General features: G+C 39.5%; 6 protein-coding genes across 6 annotated transcripts; 2 read left to right on the top strand and 4 right to left on the bottom strand. All coding sequences in view use genetic code 12, as the record gives it.

Annotated features, from left to right (window-relative positions):
- Positions 1-317: 317 nt before the first annotated feature.
- Positions 318-3,617, top strand: KGF57_005299 (ubiquitin-ubiquitin ligase; the record flags this gene model as incomplete). The annotated part of the gene is made up of 2 exons (XM_051754902.1): positions 318-335; positions 405-3,617. 2 exons carry the CDS (start codon positions 318-320, stop codon positions 3,615-3,617), a joined length of 3,231 nt encoding a protein of 1,076 aa, XP_051606198.1.
- A 207-nt stretch (positions 3,618-3,824) lies between these two features.
- RPL35 (60S ribosomal protein uL29) lies at positions 3,825-4,551 on the bottom strand (the record flags this gene model as incomplete). Its single annotated transcript, XM_051754901.1, has 2 exons — positions 3,825-4,184; positions 4,549-4,551. The coding sequence occupies 2 exons, from the start codon at positions 4,549-4,551 to the stop codon at positions 3,825-3,827; spliced, it is 363 nt and encodes a 120-aa protein (XP_051606197.1).
- Positions 4,552-5,216: 665 nt separating this feature from the next.
- Positions 5,217-5,762, bottom strand: ARF2 (Arf family GTPase; the record flags this gene model as incomplete). Its single annotated transcript, XM_051754898.1, has 1 exon — positions 5,217-5,762. The coding sequence occupies one exon, from the start codon at positions 5,760-5,762 to the stop codon at positions 5,217-5,219; it is 546 nt and encodes a 181-aa protein (XP_051606196.1).
- Positions 5,763-6,805: 1,043 nt separating this feature from the next.
- Positions 6,806-7,882, bottom strand: KGF57_005296 (ditrans,polycis-polyprenyl diphosphate synthase; the record flags this gene model as incomplete). The annotated part of the gene is made up of 1 exon (XM_051754897.1): positions 6,806-7,882. The coding sequence occupies one exon, from the start codon at positions 7,880-7,882 to the stop codon at positions 6,806-6,808; it is 1,077 nt and encodes a 358-aa protein (XP_051606195.1).
- Positions 7,883-8,876: 994 nt separating this feature from the next.
- Positions 8,877-11,123, top strand: HGT4 (glucose sensor; the record flags this gene model as incomplete). The annotated part of the gene is made up of 1 exon (XM_051754896.1): positions 8,877-11,123. The coding sequence occupies one exon, from the start codon at positions 8,877-8,879 to the stop codon at positions 11,121-11,123; it is 2,247 nt and encodes a 748-aa protein (XP_051606194.1).
- A 55-nt stretch (positions 11,124-11,178) lies between these two features.
- On the bottom strand, positions 11,179-11,892 carry KGF57_005294 (uncharacterized protein; the record flags this gene model as incomplete). The annotated part of the gene is made up of 1 exon (XM_051754895.1): positions 11,179-11,892. One exon carries the CDS (start codon positions 11,890-11,892, stop codon positions 11,179-11,181), a length of 714 nt encoding a protein of 237 aa, XP_051606193.1.
- Between the last annotated feature and the right edge of the window lie 226 nt (positions 11,893-12,118).

Genomic DNA, 12,118 nt, shown 5'->3' with positions numbered 1-12,118 from the left:
TGGGGGATATCACAGAGAAGGTGTGGTTTGCAAAATAAAAAAAGTTCAAGTAGAGTATAACTAGTAGAACCTTGTGTTGTGTAGCTTATGCTAATAATAATAATAATAATCATAATAAATTAAAAGAGAGAGAGAGAGTCAAAGAGTAAGAGAGAGAGTAAGAGAAATGTACTGCATATAACCTTATACACTCTCTTACACACGAGACAAATCAAATCGGTACTCACAGCACATAGTTAATTTTAGCAGCACCCCATAAGGAACATATATCATCATTCCTTTATAGACCACTGTCAGCATAAACACACCTGATACTCATGTCAAGTGCGGACGAAGTATGTCTAACCAATGAAACCCCTCTTCCTTGTGTTCACCTCCTTTGCGTACTAACAAATCTTGTCTAGATTAGAGCTAAGAGATTGGCAAAACTCGCCGGATCTAGTAGACCAAATACCCCTCAACAACTGCAGCAACCACAACCACAACCACAACCACAACTGCAACTGCAACTGCAACTGCAGCTGGCTACAACTAGAGAGACTAATAGCACACCATCGAATCGAAACACACCCACTCCTGCTTCCACCACAAATACTGATGGTGTTTCCGAAAAATCGGCCGCGATTGCCACCCACAACAATATTGCATCGCCACCTGCATCCATAAAACCAACCCAATCCAAAGAAGACCATTTAGCTCAATGGTTACTGAGCGAATTAAAGCACATCTTCAAAGTCACCCTAGATTCTAGCCAAAACTCAACTAACTTGGTATTTTTACCCAATTTGGCCCACGAATTGCAAAATTCCAATGACAAACTCAATGAAAATTACTTGGACTCGATTTTCATGGAGACATTGTCCGAGACTGGTGTTCCAGGAAAGAGACCCATCGCATACTTGTACTCAGTTTACCATGCTGCTTACAAAGTTCGAAGGTCACTTCCAATAAAAACAGTCTTTCATGATGAAAAAGTGGCGTTGTTGAGTCAGATTGTTAATTTATCAGTGAGGTATGGCAACATGGGCTTACAGATCCCTGACATGTTTCTTTCAAGCAACGTCGAACAAGCTTTAAACACACTAGTTGATCGTTTTGCCGACATGTCATCATTCTTGGTCGATATTGTCAAAGTAAGCTACGAAGAGGACACTTTATTGGAACTTTTGAATTTAATATTACCATTCATGAGTCTGAGATTAAAGGGCATCACTTTTAAAGATCAAAGATACTTGAATTACTTGTCGGTTATTGAAACACTTGTATCAGTGAAGCCAGTCGCTGCCATTTTTTCACAAATTGCTGGATTTCAACCACCTTCAAAAGAGCTGGGTTTGGATTTTGAACTCAAGTCTTTATTGGGTCCGATTTTGCGAGTATCGCCACTCATTGATACTGCGGGACCTTATTTTGGAGAAGAGGTGAGTAAAATGTCCCCCATACAAATCCATAGCGCATATGAATCCCTTCAAAATGAGTACAAGGTTGCATTAGACCGATTGTTTGTAATTGTTGATAAATTAATTCGTGGATCCACAGAGACCAGGACCGATGTTATTCAATGGTTGGCTGAATTAGTCAACAAGAGTCACTTGAGAAGAGGTAGTCACGTTGATTTCCAAACAGTGGCAAGCGATGGATTGATGTTCAATATAACCGTCATTTTGATCAAGTTGAGCATGCCATTTTTGGATTACCCAGCGTATGGTAAAATCGACAAGATTGACGTGGAGTACTTTACAAAGAGCAGCTTGTTGGATATCAAAGAGGAGTCTCGAGTTAATTCAACTATTGAAGAGGCAACAACTTATGGTCAGTCGAGACGCGAAGAACTTGGCACGGATGTGACGAATTTCATTTCTGATTGTTTCAACTTGACTTTGGCTTATTTGCACTATGGTGTTGGTGGTATTTTCATCAAATTTGATAGAATGAAACGTACTATTGACCAGGCTGAGAGTCAAATTGCTGCAATAGAGGCAGGTCGTGCTGGAGTAGCTCCAGGAATGCAAGAACGTATGAGAGCACAATTGCCCATCATGCACAGCAGGGTCAATGCATTGAAATCACTGCAGCATGCAATCAACGCCGTGTTTAGTTACAGAGATTTGCAATTGGAAATATTTGATTTTGTAATTGGTGCAACTGTGTTTATAACCAGATTGATTGACCCAAACCATTCTTATCCACAAAAGAAGTTGAAGATCCCCATTTTCAAGATTTCCAAAGTTTCGGATTTGGACGATCATGATTTTTTGAAAACCAAGACTCCGATTCCTTGGAAGTACTACCCTGAATTTTTATTGGAGGGCATTATCAACTATACCAAGTTTTCAGCCAATTTCAGAGGATGTCCACTCGTTTTGAATGAGGATAAATTGAACTTGTTTGTTGAGTTTGTTACTATATTATTGAGATGTCCAGAGCTTATCGGTAATCCACACATGAAGGCAAATATTGTTGAAATTTTGTACATTGGATCGCTCCCTAGACAAGATGGCCACCCGGGCTTTATGGTTTCCATCTTTGATAGAAACGAGTTGGTTACACACAACTTGTTGTACTCATTGCTTGATTTTTATGTGATGGTTGAAAAAACTGGTGCATCATCTCAGTTTTACGACAAATTCAACAGTCGTTACTATATTTCAGTAATTCTTGAAGAGTTGTGGAAGATCCCTCAATATCGATTGCAATTGAAGGATTATTCTGAAAACAATGTCGATTTTTTCATTCGGTTTATTGCTAGAATGTTGAATGATACCACATATCTTTTGGATGAGACTTTCAACTTGTTAAACTCGATTCATGACTACCAAGTTGAAGTGAAACGCCGTCAAACTGGTAATGAACCAAACGAAGAAATGGGTAATGACGAAACGTTGAATAGCAATTTGGAAGGAGACGAAAGAAGAGTGAAATCTCTCATTGCTCTTTCGAATGAGACAATGGAGTTGTTCAAGTTGTTTACAAAAGAAGTACCTCAAGGGTTTGTGTTGCCGGAGATAGTTGATAGGTTGGCGGGTATGTTGGATTACAACTTGTCGGTATTGGTTGGTCCTAAATGCTCCAACTTGAAAGTTGCAGAACCGGAAAAGTACAAGTTTGAACCTAAAAAGATACTTAGTGACATTTGTGAAGTTTATGTCAATCTTTCGTTACAAAAGGGGTTTGTCATTGCAGTTTCAAGAGATGGCAGATCGTTCAACGTTGCTTACTTTAAGAAAGCTGAGGATATTTTAACCAAGAGGACATTTGTTGATAATAGAATCATAAACCTGTTGGCAATTTTTGCCGCAAAAGCAGAGGAGAATAGATTAGTTGAAGAGAGTGAAGAGTTGGAGTTGGGTGATGTGCCAGATGAATTTTTGGATCCATTAATGTTTACCGTGATGGAAGATCCCGTTGTTTTACCATCTTCCAAAATCAGTATTGATAGATCAACCATCAAGGCCCATTTATTGAGTGATGCCACCGACCCATTCAACCGAGTGCCATTGAAGTTGGAGGATGTTCAAGATGATGTTGAGTTGAAGGCCAAGATATCCGCCTTTAAGCTTCAAAAGAAACAAGAGAAGCAGCATGAACAAGGAGATGATGTAGTTATGTCAGACTAGATAGACAATGTACATATATAGCCACACTGGATAACATTTACTCTACAATATGCCCCTTCTAAATGCCCGATATTAAGTATAATACTTCCAAGAAAAATATACACAGTCAATTTCTATACAGATATTAGAAACCGTCATTTCCACTTCGTTTCAACTGAACCCTCCACGTTGAACGCGGCTTCACTTCATCAATAAAGCAAAGTCAGTTTAAGCCTTGATAGCGTACTTTCTTTGTGGGAAAGTGATTCTGGCCTTCTTGGCCTTTTCAGTCTCTTGTGATTTTTCAAACTTGGTCAATTGTCTTCTCAAAGCTCTGGTCTTCTTAGCTCTCAAGTCCTTTGGTTGGTATTTTTTACCCTTGTAGAAAGCCTTGACATTTTCCCTTTGGTTCAAGTTGATGATGGTCAAGACTCTAGCAATGTTTTTACGGACAATGTGGATTCTTGGTAAGCTTGGTCTTTGTAATTTTTGGACTTTCAAGTTGGCTAATTCTTTCTTCAATTCAACCAATTGTTCTTCCAATTGTTCTTTGGACTTGGTTCTTAATTCAAAAGTTTTGATGGCGACCTAAAAGAAGCAAGGGTTAGTATTTGGTTTGATTGGGAGTGAATGTGGTATAGAAAAAGATCAGGCAAGTACTAGTGTGTGGCAGGATTATTGTGTCGTGAGTTAGCAGAATACGCACCGTTTTGCTTATTCGTAAAGTTCTTGCTCATCTGCTTGTCATGGAAAAGTGATATGTGTGTTGTGATTCTGCCTTTTAGGGTCGTCATCGTGGCGCCTTGTTGATGAAATGTATTCCGATGGACATGACTCTGTCCATATTTCTTGAATAAAGATGGCCCCAGTTACGTGCATGTATCTCCTTTCACGTGTATCTATTCTATTCTAGTTTATTCTATATCCCACTGTCTATGCTTCAAGAACATACCATTGTGTATGCGTATCTGAATGATGATGACGGTTGTAACCTTTCTCTTTGGTAATGTCTGAAAATTTTATTTTAGTGTTTGCACTGCACAGACAGTGCGACTGGCCAACAAAGAACAGAGAAAAGCAAAAAAAAAAGAAAATTGTATTCGAGTGAAGCCCTAAGAGAATGTCTTGCACGTGCAAGCAAAAAGGAAGAAGAAATCCGCGGATATGCGCAAACTTATGGTGATATACTTCTATGCATAAGGAGACGGGATGATGAGTAGCACACCGCGTCAGCTGTCAGCTACTAGCAAGTTGTTCTTCAGGGCGGAGTACGCAAATGCCCTATTCTCATCATGTAGGTGCTTGTATACAGTTGATTACCCCCTTTTTTTCCGCCATCGGTACACTGACATATCCTCTTATCTACGCCTAGTGGGCCCTACCGCAGTTTAGTGCATTCCAAAGCCGATAGGCTTTCAAGGCAATGGAACACAGACATCTTGCAGTTTGCAACGGTAGACAGCGACACTTCACATCGTCTCTAATACAATATTGAACTTTGTTTTATTATACAGTGTTTAAGAAATACACAGTACATACTAGATAATAGATATGTTAAGAGATGTGGGGAAAAAGCAAAGACACTAGAGGTTTTCCTCACCCTTTGGCCTCCTTCACAATCTATCCTGATTTCTTCAAATTTGTAGATAACCATTCCAAACCTTCATACAAACCGTCACCGGTTGTAGCACAAGTAGCCTGGATGTACCATGGTCTTTGTCTGATGGAATGCAAGCCCAACTTCTCAGTGATTTCAGCAGCATTCATGGCATTTGGCAAATCTTGCTTGTTAGCAAACACCAACAATAATGCATCTCTCAATTCATCTTCATTCAACATCTGTTGCAATTCTTCTCTAGCTTCGGCAATACGGTCTCTATCGTTGGAGTCTACGACGAAAATGATACCTTGGGTGTTTTGGAAGTAATAACGCCACAATGGTCTAATCTTATCTTGTCCACCAACATCCCACACTGTGAACGAGATATTCTTGTATTCAACAGTTTCAACATTGAAACCAATGGTTGGAATGGTGGTGACAATCTCTCCCAATTTCAATTTGTACAATATGGTGGTTTTACCAGCAGCATCTAAACCAACCATTAAAATTCTCATTTCTCTGTTCCCAAAAAGGTTGGCAAACAATTTTGAAAATGACAAACCCATGATGATAGTGTATGTAGTGTTGTGAAGTAGTAGAAAAAGATTAATATATATGTGTGTGTGTGTGTGACTATGTGTGATTATGTGTGTGTGATCTCTCAAAGAATGATAAAGTCTAACAATAAAATGAGATGTATATTCTTGTATTACTCGATGATTAGATAGATTGAGTAAGCAGAATGGAGTCGATGGATTGAAAAGATACACCTACTGTGTTACTCAGTGATTGATTGATTGGTGTTGATTTGAGTTGAGTTGACTTGCTCTTGGAGATATTTGATACGTGGTTTGTTTGAAAAAAACTGATTTCGTTGAACTTCCAACAACAAAAATTCTACAAGGGTAGTGTAGAATGGATCAAATCAAATACAGAAATTGAAAAGGCGAGATATTATTTGCACATACAAATTTACACAATTGAGCAGACAGGGTTAGGTGAAACTGGAAAAGTGGGAGTTGTGTGTATTGCGATAGCTTGAAGCGTTGACCTGTCCCAAAGCTTCACTGAATAGATTTCTTCTGGCAGGATATCAAATCATGAGAGATATTTGTCATGATAAGGGTAGTGTGACTAAATCAAATTGCTTTTTTAGCAGCAAACAAAAAGATTGTTTCTATTTATTTCCTTTTTGTATTCTTACCACTATCAACTGCTGCGGGATAGGTTAAAGCGCATCACGAGAAGGGCTGTGGTAATGATTACATATATGGCGCAGACTTGTAGAGGAGTATACTAACGAAGCCCAAATGGGGGGGGGGGTCATTAAGACGAATGTGATTGGTATGTGACATCGAAGCTAAGACGCGTTTTTATGTCTCGGCGTGATTGCTCCACAAAAACCAAAGAAGCTCATACCATGCAAATAGATACTTTCTCTATATATGTATTAAAAGTAGCCCCCCACCCCCCTAGTCATGTATAAACAAATAAATAAACGAATCAACGAAATCATGTTAACGCCCTCGCGTATCGAATTAAAAGCAAACAAAATGCGGCCAACCTTTTGACCTCAGACACATCATACACCCTCTCTATCTCTCTCCCTCTATTTACCTGCATTCACTTTACATTGAGCAAACTGCTTCAAAGCACGAATAAACACAGCATAACTCACATCCTTGTTCTCCGGTTCCCAATAAATTTCAGTCAACCTAATATGCCAAGGCGGATAATCCTCCAAGTTCAATGATGGCGAGAACGAAATCAACAAGTCAGGTTCTGGTCCAACTAGCTCCACCAACTCCTCATCAATCAAGTCAATCGTGATGTCATTCACCGACAATTCTTTATTGACTGCCAACTCACTCATTGTCTTGGTCAATTCAACAATTGTTGGTTTCCCATCCACTCTACTGAGCAAGTCAATTTCCAAATCCACAGTGCACTCTCTGGGTGCTTCGGTGGACGATAGACTAATAGATTCATCACTATACAAAATCAAGTTCTTGTGTGGGACTTTCAAGGAAAATGTGGGGATAGCTTCAGATCCAAAATATGAAATCAAATTTCGAGTAACGATTTTGCTCAAATCAAGAAGTGACTCACTGCTTTGGTTTATTGATCCGGTGTATTCGTAAATGACCAATCTTGAGATCCCTGCACTGACACTCCAAGCAGCCAACTCACTAATCTGATTATATAATCCATCTTTACCACCGTTTTCATCATCGTCATCTTTCAAATCTAAAATACACGAAACTGACTTGGGGATCTTGGACAATTGGTTCACATCATCTCTAATAACCTGCGGTGATTTATTTGGATAGTAAGTTAAAGTGAGAAACTTTAAGTAAATTGAACGATAGATGAACAATGCATTCTTGTAAATGGCAATGGTGAAGAATAGGTTGAGTAGAATCAAATGGTTGATATAGTACATGATTAAATTGCCTACTGAAGCACCCAGTGCAACCAATCCAACAGTGAAAAAACGATGCACAAGCTGGATTAGTATGGTGAAAATGTTGACAGTTCGAATTGTGCTAGGTGGTGGTTGAACCACATCAGTTTTAGTCAATTTTTGTCTCGACTTGGCTTCGCTGGTGACATCTTTCAATTTCACTTCTCCATTGTTGTTGAATCTAACGTCCTCGACGATTCTAGGTGACTTCAATGCAGACATTCTTTGGGTATATGGAGGAGCCCTGATACGTATTTTGTTGTAAAAAAAAAAAAAAAAAAAAGAAAAGTGTGAGCCAAAAAGGAGGGAAGAAAAAAAAATAAAAACATCAGTCAAGTGTGTGTCCAAGACAGAGACGGCTGACGGCAGTGACAAAACGATCACGAGAACGGCAATTTTTGAGTATAGACTCGCATATTATCTTTCTCCAGAATAGTATATCTTGCAGATACTAGTTGTAGGTGAAGATACCCATAGAGTTGAATAAATTGATAGAATTAGTTTTTGATGTAATTGTAGTAATTTTTTTTTTGCAGTCAAATGAGACCAAATTAATAATGAGAAAAAGGAACAAACTCAGAAAACAACCTGCTCTTATTGTTAAAGCTTTTCAATTATCCAGTGATCCTTTTTGGTAACTGTGATTCCTCACATTAACAGTCTGTGAATACTACACTTCTAGCTCTACAGTGATAACATTCTCGTGAACTTCTTTACCAAGAGTTGTTGTATTGAATAGCAGAAGCTCCGAAGGTGGTAAAGGACTCCATCTATATGTTAGTTCGGTGTACTGGCTCAAACAGATTCAACATTTCCTACAAAAGATGTAATGAATTGTAGAGTAAATTCAATGATCAATACATTGTGGAGACAAGAACAGACAAATTCTTCTTCCTGTTTTTACGAGAAAGTTCATAAATTAAAAAAAATAAAAAAAAAAACAAGAAAAAAAAAGAAGAAAGAGGGAGGATCAAATCGTCCCTATTGTTATAATACCCCAGAAATCTATAACCCAACAACCATTTCACAACCTAGATCTTTGAACCAAATCTCATCACTAAAGTCATACACTGCACTACACTTCACTACAAAATCGATCTTTCACTAGCTGTTCCAACTTCATGCATAGTATAAAAAAACACTGACGTTCCTTTCTCCCTCCCCCGCTCCGCCCTTCATTTATTAAACTATTAAAAAAAAAAATACACATTTGACAATGAAGCTTTCGACTTATATAGGTCAGATATGGTATGACAATACGATAGAGGAGGAGTACTATCGAAAAATGCGACAGAAGAGCTCGTCCAATTCAGCTTTTTTTGTGGGGTTGGTTGCAGCAGTCGGTGGATTCATGTACGGATACGATACTGGACTTATAAATGACCTACTAGAGATGCACTTTGTGTATACCCATTTCCCTAGTAATCATATCGGGTTTGCCACACACGAAAGAGCTATTGTTGTTGCATCGTTGTCGTTGGGTACGTTTTTTGGCGCTTTGGTGGCACCTTTAATTTCCGACAATTATGGACGCAAGTTTTCCATTATTATTAGTGCTGGCATAATTTTTAATATTGGAAATGTCTTGCAAATCTGCTCAACTGAAATTGCGTTGTTAAGCGTCGGGAGATTCGTTCTGGGAATATCTGTGGGGATCTTGTCTGCTATTGTCCCCTTGTATCAAGCAGAAGCATCTCCCAAATGGGTCAGAGGCTCGGTTGTGTTTACGTATCAATGGGCCATCACTTGGGGGCTTTTAATCGCCAGTGCTGTCTGTCAAGGAACAAGAAAAATCACCAACTCGGGGTCGTACAGAATACCTGTGGGAATTCAATTTCTTTGGGCATTGGTTTTATCTACTGGTATGTTGTTTTTACCAGAGAGCCCTCGATATTATGTGCAAAAGGACAATTTGGAGAAAGCTCTTGATTCGCTTTGCAAACTACGACGTTTACCGGAAGATGATGAGTGTTTGATTGAAGAGTTGGTCGAGATAAAGGCAAATTTTGATTATGAACGATCTTTTGGTAAGACCACAATTTTAGACTGCTTTAGAAGTGGTGGTGGTAGACATAAGCAACGGTTGAGGATGTTTACTGGTATTGGCGTACAGTTTTTCCAACAGTGCTCAGGCGTCAATTTTATTTTCTATTACGGTGTCAACTTTTTCAATTCTGCTGGGGTTAAGAACTACTATATCATGTCGTTGATTACATACATTGTCAATGTTGTTTTCACAGTTCCAGGTATAATCTTGATTGATACTGTTGGTCGAAGACCGTTGTTATTTTGGGGTGGTATTGGTATGGCAGCATCTAATTTTATCATTGCCATAACTGGAGTAAGTGTAAAGGAGGCCCATGTCAGCGCTAGTTTGTGTGTGTCATTTTCTTGTGTTTTCATCTTGTTTTTTGCCAGTACTTGGGGTGGATGTGCATGGGCTTTGTGTTCGGACATTTATGGTATTTCCATCAGACAAAAAGGTGTGGCATTGACGGCTGCGACAAACTGGTTGGTTAACTTTGTGTTTGCATACATTACCCCGTACTTGATTGATACTGGCTCGCACACAGTAAGGTTAGGGGGTAAGATTTTTTTCATTTGGGGAAGTTTGAATGCATTGGGTACGGTATTTGTTTATTTTACCGTTTATGAAACCAAAGGATTAAAGTTGGAAGAGGTGGATTACATGTATGCTCATTGTGCCAATGCAAGAGTTTCGAAAAAGTTTAAATCGACAAAGATCAACTATGCTGAATTGGATGGTAATTATAATTTGATTGATAATCCCCAACTCCACCAACCTGCTTCCACGACTTCCAACGAATTGACTCCAACTGAGAAGGACAACGATGAGGATCTTTTGATACATCATGACTTTGACGATGCAACACTGCATTTCAATGCACCACCCAAATCAAAGCACACAACCACATCAACACACAGGTACGAAAGGACCCCCTCGTCGTCGAATGACCTGGAAGATAGGGTGCATGGTATGAATCAACGCAAACAGTCAATGGCGTCCAATGGTATTTCATCGATTTATTCAACAAAGTCAGGTGCTGCTGCTACTGCTGCTGCTTCTAATGTCAGTAATGATTATCAAGAATATTTGGAATCGTTAAAACGTGAGTATTCGCAACACTACTCCAACTCGGCGAATATTGTACGTAAAGTCACTTCATCGATTCACAACAGCAGTAGTATATACAATGGTTATAACTCCAGGGACGACGATCTTGGTTACCTTCCTGGTGAAGGTCAACTGCAGCTTCAGCAACAACAACAACCGCAACCGCAACCGCAGCTGCAACTGCAACTGCAACTTCATCATGGCACTTTAAATTACAGTGGTGATGTGAATGAGTTGAATCGTTTACCAACTACGATTATTGCAGCGCCATTTTTTGAACAACCACCATCAGATTCAGACTCAGACTCAGACTCGGAGTCAGACTAGGGTGATTTGTATACAGGCTAGAGGTAGTTTTATGTTTCATTAATTTGTAGAAAGCTTATATACTCGTGTGTTCCTTGAAATACTTGGCAACTTTTTCATCAACAGCAACTTGAATAGGTGTTTGTCCTTCATTATTCTCAGCATTTATATCAGCACCACCTTCATTAACAAGAAAAACTGCAGCATCTCCGTGTCCTTCCGCTAAGGCATGGTGCAAACTTGTCCATCCATCGTTATCCTTTGCATTAACGTTAACCCCCTTGGGCAGATTGATCAACAACTTCAATATACCAATCGATCCAATTGAACTTGCGCGATGCAATGGAGTATACCCCTTCTTGTCCTTGACTCGACAGTTTGCACCCATTTCATCAATGAGCACGCTGGCATACCGCACGTGGTTCTTGGATACGGTTAAATGCAACGCGGTGGTTCCCTGATTCGTGGGCAAGTTTATATCTGGTTGCGGGTCGGTGTGTATCAAGATGTTGAGAATTTCAATGTTTCCGATTGAGCTATTGATGTGGAGTGGGGTCCAGCCGGACCCATCAACTAATTCATCAATGTCAGTGCCCTTGGGCAAATGCTCGACTATGAATTGAACCAATTCGGCATTGTCGATTGATACAGCCCAGTGTAGTGGCGTGCGGTCATCGTCATCTTTCACAAGTGTGGATTTGTTGGGAGATTGCTGGGAGATGAGTTGTTTCGCCAAGTTGAAGTTCCCCTCTTTGATTGCCGTATGGATTGGAAACTTATCTGAGCTCATTGTGAGAGAGTGCTAAGGGTTGTTGAAGTATGGTAGAATTCAAGGAATCCAACAAAATTTGTTTTGTGATCGAGTGGTGGAGAAGTCACGTGCGTGTTCATGATTTTTTATGAATGTGGGAATGTGTTGCATGCGCTGACATGACAACAAGTCTATATTGCTAATCCATGCACTGGTGAACTTCAGAGGATAGTTCTGTTTCCAGCAAGGCTACAAGAGTGTTTCA

This window comes from Candida theae (assembly GCF_024610275.1).
Source record: "Candida theae strain CBS 12239 chromosome Unknown scaffold21, whole genome shotgun sequence".
Classification (NCBI taxonomy): domain Eukaryota; kingdom Fungi; phylum Ascomycota; class Pichiomycetes; order Serinales; family Debaryomycetaceae; genus Lodderomyces; species Lodderomyces theae.
The sequence above is the reverse complement of the archived record's forward strand: the minus strand, read 5'-3'. Positions and strand labels throughout refer to the sequence as shown.